Source organism: Episyrphus balteatus, chromosome 4, assembly GCF_945859705.1.
Source record: "Episyrphus balteatus chromosome 4, idEpiBalt1.1, whole genome shotgun sequence".
Classification (NCBI taxonomy): Eukaryota; Metazoa; Arthropoda; class Insecta; order Diptera; family Syrphidae; genus Episyrphus; species Episyrphus balteatus.
The window spans coordinates 55,926,346-55,943,494 of record NC_079137.1 but is presented as its reverse complement, the minus strand read 5'-3'; the positions used below and the strand labels follow the sequence as shown (position 1 = coordinate 55,943,494).

At 29.5% G+C, this 17,149-nt stretch overlaps 2 protein-coding genes across 2 annotated transcripts in view; both read left to right on the top strand.

Annotated features, from left to right (window-relative positions):
* Positions 1–17,149, top strand: part of LOC129919680 (frizzled-2) — a 228,625-nt gene that overhangs the window by 133,788 nt on the left and 77,688 nt on the right. The window contains exon 4 of the mRNA XM_056000652.1: positions 5,680–5,736. The gene's annotated coding sequence lies outside the window, so the exon portion shown is untranslated. The remainder of the gene's footprint in view (positions 1–5,679; positions 5,737–17,149) is intronic.
* LOC129919271 (trypsin zeta-like) lies at positions 12,704–15,867 on the top strand. Its single transcript, XM_056000125.1, has 3 exons — positions 12,704–12,832; positions 12,904–13,445; positions 15,519–15,867. Exons 1-3 carry the CDS (start codon positions 12,704–12,706, stop codon positions 15,865–15,867), a joined length of 1,020 nt encoding a protein of 339 aa, XP_055856100.1.

Genomic DNA, 17,149 nt, shown 5'->3' with positions numbered 1-17,149 from the left:
TGTAATCTTTTTCAATTAAAATTGATACGGTTTATGAAAGAACTTATTTTTTTTTTCAAATTCAATTTCAATCTTCTCAATATCTCTTTTCTTCTCCGAGATATCTTAATTTAAGTAAGTTTAGTAGGTTTGGCATATCTTACCATAAAGTAACTGATCTCTAAAAATTAATACATCTTTCTCCCTAGAACAAAAGTATACTTTTCTAATGGACTTTAGTGTGCTGATTTAAAATCCGAACTCAAAAAATTTCGGTCAGCTCTGTTTTTTTGAGATTTTCTAAAAAAAAACTTGATTTTGTAATACTTTAATGCGAATATCTTAAAATCCTGACGTGATAGATTTTTTTGACTTCTAACTCAGCACATCAAAAACTATAAAAAAAATGTACTATTGTTTCTAGGAGAAACAAATCTGAAGCTTTACAAGGCAGTTTATCGAATGGCTTATTACAAATAAGATATTTCTAAATAGAAAAATAGTATATAAAATTACAAAACACGTACAAATTTTGTTTAATGTATTTTATTTTGGTTTTCTTTACATATTTAACTTTTTAAATATAATGGGCATTGATATTTTACATTTTCCTTAATTAAGGTGCTTTTGTTTCATGTAGGATTTACTAAAAAGTGAAGCATTTCGAAATGTCTGCTTTTAAAATGAGTAAACATGAATGTAAAAGAACATATTTGGTGTCAATCGATAAGTCATATTATGAAGAATAAGTCCTCCAAAATGCGACAAATAGTTTTAATTCTATACAAGTTCAAATGAATCTAAAAGGTTGATTTTTTAGAAACCACTCACATTTTTCAAAAATTATTTTTACAAAAATGGTACCTGATAGAATTTTTCTGAAACCAGATTTAGATTCAGGAAAGTCTAATCTTTCATAATATCAGACCAGTGTTATAAACACCATTTATGAAATTCCTTACAAATATTAAACTATTAATGTCCCTTAATTTTTATTCAATAAAATGCTTAACACTAGAGTTACTTTTACTATAAGAGCAAGTACGTGCCAAATTTTCGTAGAAACTAACCCATTTTAAAAGTGTATAGGTACAAACTATAGCGTGTCGAATCGAACAAAATTTACCTTATGCCAAATTGATACTTGGGACGTCATTGACATTGGTTTTTCTATAAATCAGACATTTTGATTAATGAAATATTAATGTTTTGGAAATTTAAAAATATATTTTAGCTTTTCTTAAGTATATTGTTTTAGTTTTTGCCCATCAAAACACAGTTATTACGCATGAATATCCACTTCACATTTTTGTAATTCATTTTAGTTCAGAATTTTTAAAAGTTCAAAAAATAAAAAGTTGTTGCTATAAAATATTTGTAAATTCTAGGCGAGCAAAGTAACCCTACTATTTTTTTCCTCTTAAACCACTGAATCAATATTAAAACTAACTAACACGGAAGGAAGTTTGAAAATTCAGTTCCTCGCTATTCAAAAAAAAAAAAAGAATCTTTTATTTTTATTCAAAAAATTCAAATAAAACGCAATAAGGTGTTGTTTATTTCCGAAAAATCCTTGGTGCAGCAAATTTTATTAGCTTTTTCATTCTCTTTCCAAAATCTCTCTCAAAAAGAAAAAAAAAAAAAACAAAACAAAATTTGCTCCGAAAAAGACCTCCAGCAGTCTACCAAGCGGTTCAATGAAATTATTCACCTAACAGACGTTTTTTTTTTTTTGTATATTCCTTTTTCGTATTTGTATTTCTCTGCCGCGTTTAAAAAAGAGAATTGATGATATTGCCCTTTACTTTGAGAACTTGTGTTCGTCCTAAAATAAAACAAATAAAAAAACAGAAAAAAAAACAAATTAAACATCAGACAGCAGCACCACACGGTTCAATATAGTTCTTCTCGCTGATTTTTTTTTCCTCCGCGATATGTACTTCTGCTGGATAACCATCATCATCAGTGAGAAAAGAGGAGCTGTGTTCAACCTCCTGTAGTACCTAGTGTCTGGCGTTAACCAAAATACAGAAAGAAAAAAACAAAAAAAAAAAGAAATTGAAATAAAAAGGAAGCTATCCCGAGACTGCGTTTAAAAATTTCTCGGGTAAACATTTAAACGCTAATAGGCCAACGGCCCTTGTTTGTTTGGTATAGTTGAGTTGCTTCAACCATATACCTTCTCTACCTCTGACATTTCCCCACCACCATCGCACTACACCATCAAGTCCAATCGTCTGAATGGGAGCTTGAAAAATTTACGATGACATTTTGTTTATTTGTCTCTGTGCTAGCTTATGGCTCTGTTCAGCTGCGAGCTCCTCCAGAATCTAAACGGTGATCAGTCGATGGTGGTAAAAAGCGTGAAATGTTCATGTTCCAGTAGGTATGTATATTATAGGTCTTAGGGGTACCCTTCTTTTCGTTGTATCCACACGATAATTCGAGGAAGATGTCTAAACTAAACTTGTGTGTTGTTATCCATATCGACTTGTTGGATAATAAAATGTTCAAATAGATAATAAAATTATAATAACAATAATTATTGTTATTAACAAACATGACGGACGACTGACGATAACGCGACGTAAAAAGCTAGGTGGTGTTTGGTGCTGGGCGCTGTTCAATAATAATAATAAATTCTTTTAGTACAAATTCCCCCCACCCTCACTCGTTTTGTTTGGATTGAAGGGCTATTTCGTGAGTTGCATGTTTTTTGTCGAAAGTACTTCTATCTGCATAATAAAGATGGATCGTTTTGTAAATTTTGTATTTCTTTTTGTTGTATGTATTTGTTTATGGATTTAGTGTAGGAGGGTTTTCTGGGAAAAAATTGATTTAAATCGAGTTGGTGTAAATTTGATGAGTACAAAAGTTGGTACCTAAATGATTTGAATTTCAAATTCAAACTTTTCCATTCACAGAAGTCGTTGTTTGGTAAAAGAAACCTCTTAGAAAAATGATTTAATAAAAACATTAATAATCAAAAACTAAGAAAACTATAATGAAACCTACATTAACTAAACGAGAAAACAATTTTGACAAGCTGTATAAATTTCTCGTTCAATTTAAGCACTTAAGCCATAATTAAAAAAAAAAAATGGTTCGTTCTTGTTGATTCTCATGGATCTGTATGACCTTCTAAACAAAACGGTTTATTGATTTATTTTGGTCATACGAATTCATGAGAATCAACAAGAACAAATATTTACATAAATCAGCTTATCAAAAAAAGCTAGACTAAACTGACAGCAAACCAAACAAGTTTAAGACTTTTTAACAGTAATTAGTCATTTTAAATTGAACAAACAAAAATTACCCACTTTATAAATTTAACATGAATTTGTTTACTCTACCAAATCGCTTATAATTTACAAATAGAAAAGATTGTGTTATTCCGTTCATAAACCTACCTTGATCTGTCAATTTTCAATAAAAAAAAAATAAAAATATAAATAGAAACAAAAAACACCTTTCCCACGTACATAATTATGAAATTAGATAAACTGATCACATTACCTAGCCTAGAGGTGAGATCTTATATATTTATATATTTTTTTTCTATTTGTATTAAGATACAAATTGAAATATGATCGCGGCTAATAAACGTCGAAGCTTGTTAGCTGTCAGCACAGCGCAGTTACAATGACTGCATCTATCGAGTAGTCAGACTCGTACCGTACAGTAAGTCTTATGTCTATCTTAAATGCTCAATGTTAAAATTGCGATTAAAAAAAAGATACTTTTTACTTTATTTTTCTTTTAGTTTAATATATTTTTTTTTATTATTGAATAAAAAAAAAAATTGTAAAACTAAACCAGATACTTCTTCTCAGGGGAATAATAGGTATAGACAGACTGTGAAAAATTAAGACATGCTCAAGTAATTATTATGTTATATTTTCTTTAATATTACGTAGGTACAAGCAAGATGGATTTTCTGTGGGATTTCTCTAAAAGAGTTAACAGTTAAGCTTTGTAGGTTATATTGGTTTGTGCGAACGAATTCAATCAAGAAAAACCTATCTTAAGTTACTTTTCGGCTAAATATTTAATTAGAAGGCGGAAGCCCAATAATTTATAGGTTTTATGTTGTTCTTTTAAAAATAAATTAATAGTTTTTTGAACAGTCTTTAAAAGCCAACAAAATAATTTAAGAAAAAAAAAAACATTATATTTTATGAAATGAAAACTTTACCAATTCATTCATAATAACAAGGCAGAGCACTGCAAGTTTTTTAGATAAATGTAGGTATTTAGACAGGTTAAAGCTTGGTAGCTGTTATAAATAAACAAAAATAATTCATAATAATTTATCGAATGGAAAGAAATTACTCCCAAATTTCTTTCTCTCTATTAAAATAGAAACAGTTTATGTTCTTTCTCAAAAAAGAAAAGAAAAATTTTGAAGTTGAGAAGTTTGAATAGTCAAATTATGTGATGCAATCTTGGTATAGGTATTCTTATTTTTTAAACAAAGACTTTTTTCAAATAAAAGAAAGTTCTCCCTTATTTTGAGATTGTTTTTTATTAGTATGGCTTCATTTTGGCGCAGATTCCATGATGGGATTTAAAGTCAACAAATCATATTACAAGTAATCATGGACAACCCATCAAAAGACAGCTCATCATATGAAACACTTTATCAAAAGAAACAATTTTTAAGAAAAATACAAACAAAAGCCGTCAGAGAATGTCCATTTCTAAAAAATAGAATTCAAATATATTGAACTAAAAATAAATTTGTTTCAATCGAAATTTGTGATGACCTGTCTCATGAAGGGTTGTTATATGAAACGGTTTAAAGTCAAGCAAGTTACACATAAGTGATCGATTTTTGAAACTTATGTCACGCTATTTACATGTAAAAACGAGTACTACCTTATGATCCCTAAATTAAAGTTTTGACTGTGAAACCAAATTACCAGATTTCAAGATCATGGTCTTCCCTTACAGAATCGACTTATAATTTCGATTAGTTTCGTTTATGTAATCGTTGTAATGTGAATGGAGGTAAAAAAAACTGTAGTAATTTGTTTTTAAAATTCAGCTCAATTCCAAATTCATACACGGAGAAAAAATGACACCTTAAAATAAGATGATGTCCACTTTAAATCCCACCATCTTAAGACAACAGGATTTCAGCTTAAAATAATTGGAATCCGCTTAAATCCCATTGGCTGACAGTTTTTTTTTTTAATTAAAATGTTTAAACATAAAAATAAGATGATTTTCCGCTTAAATTTAACGGATTTCTTTTTAATTTGCCATTTCAAGAAGTTAAGAAGATATATCCGCTTAAATTGTGTGTACAAAAAACCATGCGGAAATTTGCTTACTTTAAAACGAAATCCGCTTGTTTTTGTGTAGTATTTTTTCCTTCGTGTATTAAAAAGTGCCCAATGCTTTATTTTTTCAAACTCAAAACTGCTAAGTAACGGTTAGAACTCTAAAGCCTTCTACTGCAGTTCAAAAACTCAATTAGGATCCCGCTATTTATTAATTCTTCCTTTATATATACACAGTTTAGTGTCCCTAGATTATTTTTAATTTCTTTCTCAACACTAATTAAAAGAGTATTATCTTCTCTTGTGTGCAATAATTTTTCCCCTCTCTCTCTCTTTCTTTCATGTTTAATCTTATAAACCTATAAATCACACACCTGGCAATAATTTCTTATTTCTATATATATATTTTCAGGACCACATCGTATTTTCACTCTAATCCATTCTAATAAAGGACAACATACACCTTAAGGTAAGCAAAAATAATTCTCAATTTCTCTTCGTTATACTAAAATAAAAAGAGATACACAAACGACAAAAACCATTTTTGGGAGATACAAAACACAGTTAATCCGTTTTTAATTGCTTTGCCCATAGAACACAAAGCCATACATATAACGTAAATTTAAACACAAAATCCAATAAAATCACCACTAAGATTATATAGCAATAAAATATTTTGTATATCCTCTCTCCAAAGAGCCAGGATACCTACCAAACACCTTTAGTTTAATGTGACGTCAATTTACATCAAAAATAAATCCCATTTCCATTTATTAAAGTCATCGTCTTCGTCATACATTATTACAAATTGGAAAAAGAAAAAAAAATTTTGAAAAATTTATATTTTAAAAATGTTGTTTTTGAAAATTTCTCCAAGAATTTATATCTTGCAATCTGCATTTATCTCAATCTCAATAAAAGAAAATGCTTACCCTGGTTTTTATGCATTTTATGGATGCATCCAAAATATTTTATTTCACAATTGTATCTATCTTTTATACCCCATTTATCGAGGGGTGGAGAGAGAGAGAGAAAAGGGGTTGTGTGGAATGCAATTCGTACGTGCCACTTGATTATTTACGATACGAGAGATCCTCGTTGTACAACACACATCCACAGAGAGAAAGAGGGATGTTGAATTTTCGATTTTGGAATTCGTGACAAGAAACTATTTGCTTACGTGTTCAAGTGATGCACGAGATTCATTGGGAACGTAGAGAGAACAGGAAAACGGCTTAAAAGCAATTTCTATATAGTTTTTGAAAAATCAAATCGAAAATTCAAGTCTTTTCCCTAAATATGGTCTCTTTTATCGATTTTTGTTTTATTCTTTTCTTTCTTTCTTCTTTTCCAAAAAAGTTCAGGAAAGTTTAATCCTATTTTTTTGTTGTTGTTGTTGTTGAAGGTTTCTAACTCACATGTGTGTATGTACGCGAGGAATTTTTTGACAATTTTTGTCACGTATTTCGAATATATTCTAAAATAATAATTCCGATATAATTCTGTTTAAAAAAATCGAAAACAAAACAAAAATATGTATAAGAAAAGGAAAACTGGTGGTTTCGTTTATATTATTTGTTGTCGATTGTTATTGTTGTTGTTGGTTATGGTGTTTTTGGGGGAGCTTGTGGATTGAATTTTGATTGTTTTCCATGAACTGGGGGTAGAGTGTGTGTTTCTTTGAAAATTTTTGTATTGATTTTTATGAATTGATAAATAAATTTAATTTTTAGAAATGGATAATATTTAAGAGAATGGAAAAGGTAGATATTGATACATTTTCGTGTGTGTGTCGGAGGCGCTAATAAAAAAAAGAAAGTTGTGCAAGTCAATTTTTGTGTGTTTCTGAGAAACTATGATAACGACACTTCAGCATTGTGATGTATGACAAAAGAAAACATAAATAAATAAATTCATAATAATTTTTGTTTATGTTATGTGGACTTTATGAATAAAATTCAATTTTTGTGAGAAAATAGCAAAGGAAAAAAGTAGTTATTTTGTGAAAGATTTTTAATAAAGTGAAGGTCACTAATTTCATTCAGCATTGAGTTGTATCGTCCTGACTGCTGATTCTCTATCTTCTTTGGCAGCGCCACCTATTATACATTTTGAAATCCAGTATATTGGGTCAATTTGTAACGTTTTGAACTCTGGTAACAAAAATAAAGTATAAAAAGACTTATAAATTCGGTAATTTTAATCCAATCAACTAGGAATTATGCATATACTATATAAGTCAATAAAAAAAGGAAAAATACATTTTCATAGTGTTTTAGTAGGTACAAAGAATAGTATTTAAAGGTTTCCAGTCAAATTTTCCAAAATGTTAACTTTAAGACACACCCTTATACAAATTTCACCGATATGAGTTTTTAATCTATTGGTTTAAAAGGCAAATGGTTTTAATTTTGTTATAAGCATTTCAATTTTCGAAAACAACATTTTTGTTACATCAACTTTTTTCCTGTCCAAAAATCCTACAGTTGACAAGATCAAATTTTAATAGCCAATAGGTAATGCCAAGCTCATTTATTTTTATTCCTGTAAAAAGAAACAAATTACACGCACATAAGAATGGTTCAGAGTTGTCGTGCCACAATATTAATTTTTTTTTTTTTATTTAAAAAGAAACAAAAAACTTCATATGAATTCGGGAACACTTGAAGTTGGTACAGGACAGGACAATACATTAAGAGTTCTTTCCACGACTGGGTCTTATTGTTAAAAACTAATAGAAGAATTTTCATTTATGTATTAAAACCTTACAAATTTGTTTTTAAAACTACAGAAACATCTATTTAGGTATTTAAGTGGTTTTTAACTTAAAACTAATATGTCATAAAATTTCTTAGATAACAAAGATTTTAGAAATATTTTTTTTTTATTATTTAAAGAATATATAATTTTTCATATGTAAAAAATTTTCAAATACATATATGTTTTAATAAAAAGGAAATATTAATGGATACATGAAAAAAAAATTTAAAAGGTTGTTCTTTGATAAGTTTTCAAATTGATTTTTGAAAAAAATAAATCAACTTTTTTGTGGCTTAAACTCTTTTTTCCAGAATTATACTAAATGGCTATGAAGTGAATAGAAATTAAAATATTCCTAAGCTCTAATAAAAACAGGATCATGGCTGTTTTGATTTCCTTTCGAATTCTATTTTCTCCTGTTTTCAAAATTTAGCTGTTCCAAATTCCGTATTCGAACAAATTTTGCGAATTTATAGGTGTTTCGAAAAAACGAACGGACCTATAATCCGACAAATTTTTGCCGTTTTCAGTCCGGGTAGCAATTTGCTACCGTTTCCGTTTTCAAATTCCAACGAATATTAGAACAGTCGTGTATTGGATAGAAAAAAAAAACTTGAAACAATTTTTACTTTCATGAATACCTACTTTTTTCTGTGTTAAGAGGCAAATAATCATTTTCCGAACAAATTTGAAATTTGTGGCAATGTGTTTATAAAAATTATATGTGAAAATCTGAAATGATTGATACGATAAAATTTAGTAAATTGAAAGGAAATAGCAAAGAAGGCTATCGCAAATAACCTAGACTTGACAAAGGTACTAAAGTTTTTAGTATTTATACCAAAACTAGCTAAAAAAATTAACTCAAAATTCAGACCTGTAACTCATCGGGTTGTGATACTGGCCAAACTTGAGCAATCTATTGGTCTAAACTTTCCTGAAATAAACTTTCTAAAGCTTCCATGTAGGGTTATCAATTCTAGCTTCCAGGAAAAAGTAAAAAAAGTTAAGCATTTTATAAATATTTTTAATATTAAAGTACATATGTCGGCAATGCTTTTCAGATTACTTAATTCGAAGTTATCATTCATTTAAATAATAGTAAACATAGTCTAGTTTATCAAGTTTGAAGTTAATCTAATCTAGTCATTCATTTATTAATAGACTGTACCACGCGAAAATGAATAGAGATACAATATACAAAACGACTTGGAGTTAATTAAGTCCCTTTGCAGATTGCAAATTAGGTACCTTCTCATTAGCACTTTATTAGTTATTTCCTATAAATTACGCATTAGAAGAATTCAATGCAATACTTTTCAACACTCATAGAGGAGCATGTAGAACTAGATTATGGATATCGTCTAATCAAAAGTATATTGACACCTCCAAGGGAATACGGCTAATACCTATATCGCAAGTATTCCTCGCTGAATATCGTGTAAAGTTGTTTTTTGTTTTTTTTTATTCTCCTTCATACATATATCCCAAGTACGCAAGTACCTATGGAATAGATATCATAACCGTGTGGTATTAAAACTGTTAGCTGATTTACCAACACGCACATATACATACACCTACAAATATCCTATACATTCCGGTATGTGAACGTTGGTTGGTTAAATGCAATTTACATCTAGATTCAATAATAACAAAATCTACCTTAGAACATTCCTGGATGCAATTTTGCATAATATTTTTTTTTTGCAATATTTTCATTCCAGAATGCGCACTCCCGCATGGAAATATGCAGAATGCATCTCTCATTCACTTCTACTTTCTGCAAACAAAAATATTTTTTTTTTCCAACTCTCTCGAATAGGGTATACCTTCCTCCATGGGGCACCCTTTGCTTTATTTCACATATCATTTCTGTGTTTTTCTTTCTTCGCAACAAAATTGCAAAGAAAAATATTTAAGTATGCAAAAGAGGTATCGTGCGGATGACATGTGTAGAGAGCAGCAGTGGCGTACACATTTTGTAATTTGTTTAATTTTATAGTATTGGTAAATGTCGCATGCGAATTATAAAAAACAAAAAAAAAATCCTTTTTTTTGCAACAACAAGAATAAAAAAAAACGTCTCCTTGCACCATCCGATACTCATGTGGAATTTTAATTGTGTTGCCTTTATTTTATACTTTTATTTTTTTTTTTTAATACCCAAAGGGCTTTCGGGGAAAAGAGATTGGGGAGATACTTTTTCTATCTGCCTTGTGGGATACCTAGATACTTTCGTTATTAATTACATTGAAGTCTTAACATACACAGTGTTGATGCCACATCCTCTCTCAGTGAATCATTATTATTATCTTCTTCGTGCAAGAGGGGGATTTTTCGAGTTTATGTTTTATATTTTTTTTTTTCTACAGAATTAGAGAAGAGACATGAAAACAGTGATGTCTTTCAATTTTTGCAGACAGACATGAAGTTAATTAGATTTGCTAAAGTTTTGTTCACTTTTGTTTTTTTTTTCCTCCGTTTTTCTTTTATTTTTTCTCTTGTTTTTGATGTAAATCTTTTTTTTTTTTGATAAATACTTCCTCTTAACAAAAGTTAACCTTTGTTTTATGGTTTGTTACATTTTATTGTTTGGGGGTTAAGTATGTAGTTAGATTGATTTTCAAGGAAAAAAGGTCATGGTCACGTGTCTAAGGATAAGGACTATGATTTATACATTGTCCTTTGGTAAGTTTTTTTTTTTCTTTCACTAATTAAATATCTGCCAAAATCTATTGCTAACTAAGCATGTGTACTATGAAATAAGAAGTTCAAGGAAATACGGAAATAATGAGTAATTGTATTAAGATAAAATTAATTAGGAAAATACCAATCAAGCAAACAAGGATAACGTGTGTCTTGTATTGATTTCTGATAAATGACTTGATGCCATGGCAATAGTTTAAGGGCAAGAAACTTGAGTACTTGTTTAGTACCTACTCAAAAGTACTCAAACTTTTTCAAAAATATTAATAATTTTTTTATTTTTAAAAATTTCATAATCATGATTAAAATGAAAAAGAACATTTTCTAAAATTGTCATTTCCAGGTTAATCCTCTAAGGAAGCCATTTATGGGCAATCTGTCTATCTATCTGGTTTCCGATAACTTGAAACCTGATAATGCAAATAAATTAGAATTTTCAAAAATTAAGAGTGAAAGCGTTTTAAATAGAGCTGAGCTAAAGAGCGATTTTTAAAGAGCAGTGATAGCAGTGAGCAACATTTAAAAAGAGCAGCTAATAACACGGTGTTACAAAAATGAGGTTTTAAAATATACGCGGGCGGAGACCTATCACGTTATGTAGAACTAATCGCACTGATTACGAAACGGTATTTAAAAAGTCTCTAACACCCCCAAAATCCGGAGTTAGGGGCAAAAAACGGTTTTTTTTACCTTCACCCATTGAAAAAAATCTGGCTTCGTCAAATTTTTACCCATTTTCGATTTTTTTACAATTTCTGATAGGAGATAAATGAACCTTTTCAACAATGTATAAAACATGTAACTCAGATAAACCACCTAGAATTTATAAGCTGTCAAAGTTCAAAAATTCCATTTTTTTGGGTAAATCCCAACTTCGACATCAAATTAAAGTATATATTTTCACAACAACATGCTGTTTTAAAAATATATTCTAAAACAATATTTATTTACAATATGAAAATCAGTTTAAAATTGGCTTAGAAAAAAAAAATTTTACGATTTCAACCCAGATACAGAAATTCGAACTTTTAGGTATAGAACAAAAATGTTGTTTTGGCACGTAGTAGGATAACTTAAGCGCCAGGATTTGATAAAGGGTTTTTGTAGAGGAGTTCAATACAAGCATTTTTTTCTTTGGGAGGGGGGTCTATCTCCCCCCGTTTAGGTGTGAGAGGCAGTTTTCTAAAAAAAAATTATCAAAACAAACAAAAAGTAGTAAAAAACAACGGCAACACTTACAGTTATAAATGATACAATTTCCTAAAGACAAAATTGTATATTTAATTTGAATTTTTAAATCAATTTATTATAACCAATAGTTTTTGAAATAATCGATTTCAAAGTTAAAAATAGGCGAAAAAAAATTTTTTAAAACTCATTTTATACTATTTTGTCCAGACTTTGAATTTTAATAAAAAAAATTACTCACACAAAAAACTGCCTCAAGTGATTCCTTATCGATGGGTGAAAACTATATGTTTCTATGTCTTCTAGTTTTTGAGAAAATTGAAGAATTATTTTACCAGATTTTTCTTTTTTCAAAACATTGTTTGTTTTGATTTGTTTTTATTTTTCAAAATATCACAGCTAATTGTATTTGTTTTAATTTTTGTTAGACTTAGCAATCGCAACTGTTCTATGCTCAGTGAAAGAGCAGTGTGATTGAAAGCAGCTATCGCAATAGCACTCTCAGTTCTGGTATAAGATCCCAAGAATTATGTGAATCACCAACCTTTTTTGAATCTAACTTTTCTCTAATCAGCCTTTATTATCTGATCTTTTTGAGTTATGCCCTTATTCAATTTGATTAGATTGTTTAAAAAAAATCAAAGATTATGGCAAAATTGATAGAGACTGTGATTTTTTTTTTAGTTTTACCAAGAATTCATAAACCAAAATGTAAAATTTTGATAAGATTTTAAATATAAAAACTTATTCCTTTCATAACTTTTCAACAGTTTCAATTCACAATGTTACGGTTATTAGTTGTGTTCGCAACGGTTCTAACTTTATCAGCTTCTGCCTCTATCAATGGACGAATTGTTGGAGGACGAATTGTTGGTGGAAAAATAACCGATATTAGTAAAATTCCTCATCAAGTTAACCTTCAATACAAAAAATGCCAAACTTGTCCATTTGAACATTTTTGTGGAGGTAGTATCATAAACAGTATGATAAACAAGCGAAAAACGTGCATATTGTCGCTGGAACAAATAAACGTGAAGGCCAAAATGGAGTTGTTATTCCAGTCAAGAAGATAGTCTATCCTGAGAATTTTATTGTACCGTCTTCTGGTAATGATGTTGCCATATTATTTTTAGACATTGGATTGCCATTGAATAAATACGATATTAAGGCAATCAAAATGACCGAGACGAGACCTTTAACTAATGAGATCGCAATAGTATCAGGTTGGGGAGATATTGCAGGATCTGGACCTAGATCGGATTTTCTGCATCAAGTTGAGTTTCCTATAATTTCCCAAGAAGTTTGTATGTCTCAGTTTAGTGGAGGAAAAATCAAAGACAGTATGATTTGTGCTGGATTTCCTGAAGGCGGTAAAGATGCATGCTATGGTGATTCAGGTGGTCCGCTATCGGTGAACGGGATTTTTGTTGGAGTTGTTTCTTGGGGTAGCGGTTGTGGAGAACCAAGATCGCCTGGTGTTTATGCCAGTGTAGCAGATTTTTATTTCTGTCCTTATTATTACGAGTTTGATTGAATTGTTGCATCAATCCAAGGTCTTAAGTCTGCAACATTTTGTTGGTTATGATACTACCCCCGCAAGTATGTTTAAATGCACAAGTTTTGCATTGTTTAATTCTTAGGTTAATCTGATGAGGAATTTTGCTAATATCGTTTATTTTTCCTCCAACAATTCGTAGACCGTCTTCTTTAGGAATAGAGACAGAAGCTGATAAAGTTAGAACTGTGGCAAACACAACTAATAACCGTAACATTGTGGTTGTCAGTCCCCTAACAGGTTCCTCATTTGTATTAATAGAAAAAAAAAAAAAACTCTTTTTATGGACTCTTTTGATATTTTATTTTCATGCGATTTGAAATGTTCATGCCAATTTTGTTACGCTAAAAACTTTATTTTGTTTTATGTGTTCTTGAAGGTTATAAAATTTTAGGACAAGAAAACATAATTTTAAACTTTTAAGCTGGCTACTTTACTAAACTAAAGATAGAATCGACATCAGGAATAATTTATTAACGCATAAAAAATTGAACATAGTTTATTAAGTCTTATCTCTAAAATTAATATATTTTAGTCATGACTATTTAATAAGTTTGTTCATTTATAAAAGGGTTGTATTCAAGTATTAATTTATCTTTTAAAAATTCCACACTGTCTGTCTGTCTGTATATACCTCGAGCTACAGCCTAAAGAAGTGAAGTGATTTTCTTCAAATTTTTGGTAGTTAGCAGTTTTTGGTGATTCCGTATTTGAAATTTTTTTTATGACCAAAACTAACAGCACCTGTCATATAACTGAAATAGAAAAGTTAATGTTTTTTTTTTCAAAAACGGCTCTAACGATTTTTATTAAAATTTTTGTGTGTAGTAGATATTACAGATAAGAGCCAACTTTTGAACTAAACAAGTTTAACCCGATTTCAGGGAAAATTTTTATAAAAAAGCTTTTAGAATAATGTAGTATTAAAATTTAAAGAATTTTTCAAAAAACACATTTTTTGATTTTTAAAAAATATTTACAATTTTTTTTTTTTTTTTTAAATATCAATTTTTTGAAAACGGGTTGATGAAAAATTTTGAAATTTCGTTTTTATGTGTAAATTTATTTATTTTTTAAAAATGGCATTTTTGTTTTCTAAAAATTCTTATACAAGAAATCAAATGGCATACTTCTTTTTGTTTAAAAGATCATTTAAAACGGTGTTTAGCTAGTTATAAAAACAGATTTTACTTTTTTTCACTACTTATGAAATTCCTAAAAAAGACCTATCAATTTTTTTCCAATTTCGTTCAATAAAAAGCTTTGACATTAGAGTTACTTTTACTATAAGAGCAAGTACGTGCGACCCCAGTCGTGCATTTTATTAAACTTTCCAGTCGGTCAAACTTAAAACAAAAAAAAGGTTTCAAATCTTGACTTTTGAACTTTTTGAGCGAATAAAATTGGATTTAATGGGCAAATTATTGCTTAAATTAAATCTAACTTGTGTGACCTGTGTGAGCTTTAATAGTTTTGTCTCCACAAGTTGTAAACAAAAAGATCAATTCAATTCTGGAGTTCCTCAAGGAACCCATTTGGGTCCTGTTCTTTTTATATTTAATGAAAATGATCTTCTGTCTATTTTAAAGTAATCTGAATGTTAATAATGAATACCGAAGACGATAACACTTACATATTAAAGACTATTTCTAAAAATCTAGACTGAAAAACTATTTTATTCTAACTTCTATATAGGCTTGAGGTCAATTTTGCTCTAAATCTTTCTTTTTCTTCTTCCATTCGTCGAATATTAGCTTTTTTTATCAGTTCCTTTTTGGATTATGCTCTTCATCCGTTTTGGTATTTCCACAAATTGAATTAAAATATTTCACCATTAATATTACCTCAATTGAAGATAGTTATGAAATTAAGCCCTCAAAGATTATCGAAATATTGATGGAGACTTTGATTGGTTCTTCTATCAGATAGAATGTAAAATATTGATAAGATTTGATATAAAAACCTGAATGTCCGAAGAACTTTTTATTAGTTTTAATTCAAAATGTTACGGTATTAGTTGTGTTTGCTATTGTTCTTGCTAGGTCAGATTCTGCTTCTATTGCTCCTAAAGGAAATGGACGAATTGTTGGGGGAAAAATTAACGATATTAGCAAAATTCCTCATCAGATAAACCTACGACGGAAAGAATGCCCAACCTGTCCCTATGAACAAATATGTGGAGGTAATATTATAACCGAAAAAATTATCCTTACAGCAGCTCATTGCGTAAATGAAACAGAAGCACGGTATTTGCATGTTGTTGCTGGAACAAATGAACGTGAAGGACATGGAATTGTGATTTCCGTCAAGAAGTTTATCTGCCATGAAGATTACGGAAAGAGATCGGTTTCTGATAACGATATTGCCATCTTATTCCTTGAGATTGGATAACCTTTAAATGACTATGAAATTAAAACAATCAAAATGACTGAGGTTAGACCGTTTCCAAATGTAATCGCAAAAACTTCAGGTTGGGGTTTAATAAGTGAATATGGCCCCAAATCTGATCTTCTTCGTGAAGTTGAGGTTCCATTACTTTCCAATGAAGTTTGTGCGTCCTGGCTTTGGATGGCAAATATCACAGTCACTGAGAATGTTATTTGTGCTGGATTTTCTGAAGGTGGCAAGGATGCATGCACTGGTGATTCCGGTGGTCCGCCATCAGTGAACGGAACTCTTGTTGGAATTGTTTCTTCGGGTGCAGGTTGTGCCAGGTTTATATGTTAGTGTGGCTGATTTAAGATTTTGGATTGATGCAACTATTCAAGCAAACTCTTATAATAAAGATAGAAATAAAAAATAGTAAGCAAAATAATGCTTAAACAGTTGAAACCGGTTTTTTTTTTTCTATTTTCTTTACACAGATTGAATTAGGTCAAAGTAAGCTTACTTGGTCTGATGGAATTAATCCAATACTTGAAATTTTTCTACCGAACCCGTTAAAACTGTTTGATTTGTTAAATTTCGATCAAAATATTGGACTTATCTGAAAGTTTTTTCACGAAGTTCTTTAATTTGGACCATTGAATAATTATATATAGAAGTGACACCGATAGTTTCTAGCGCCAAAGAATTTTATTTTTTTCGGCAATCAGATGTACTAAAAAATGTCCAGAGAGAATGGGGCTTGTCCTAGAAAATTATATTTCCAAAAATTTGTTTTTAAAAAAGGAAATTTCACTAATACAAACATTAGAAAACAAATATCAAATAAAAATAAAACGTATCGACATGTCGACATCCTAAATTAGAAAAAAAAATAAGGAAATTTTACTCACACATAAAACATAAAACAAATATCAAACAAAAATAAATCTTATCGACACATCGACATCCTATAAATGAAAAAAGAAAATATGGAAATTTTACTCATACATACAAAATTACACAAATATCAAACAAAAATATTGAAAAGTTATTTGACATTATAAATGTATCCATAGTAACTCGAAACTAAAAACAAAACATTTTTATTAACGACGAGAATTTGAACAAAATTAAATAATTATTGTTGTATATCCTAGGCACGTTATAGCTTATAGGGCATGAAAGTTACACTTATTCAATAGTCCTATTAGCGTAGGTGACAAGGTGATTGCTCTTTACTTTTGCTCTTTGAGTTCGTATCCCCACAGAGATTGCTATTTTTTTATATTATATTTTTTTGGCAATA

What these genes read in the sequence shown, in the direction of transcription:
- LOC129919271 (XM_056000125.1), top strand. Translation starts at nt 12,704, where the DNA reads ATGTTACGGTTATTAGTTGTGTTCGCAACGGTTCTAACTTTATCAGCT. An exon ending in TTAGTAAAATTCCTCATCAA is followed by an intron (nt 12,833 to 12,903) that starts GTTAACCTTCAA and finishes TATCATAAACAG; the next exon opens with TATGATAAACAAGCGAAAAA. An exon ending in TTCTGTCCTTATTATTACGA is followed by an intron (nt 13,446 to 15,518) that starts GTTTGATTGAAT and finishes TGTTCTTGCTAG; the next exon opens with GTCAGATTCTGCTTCTATTG.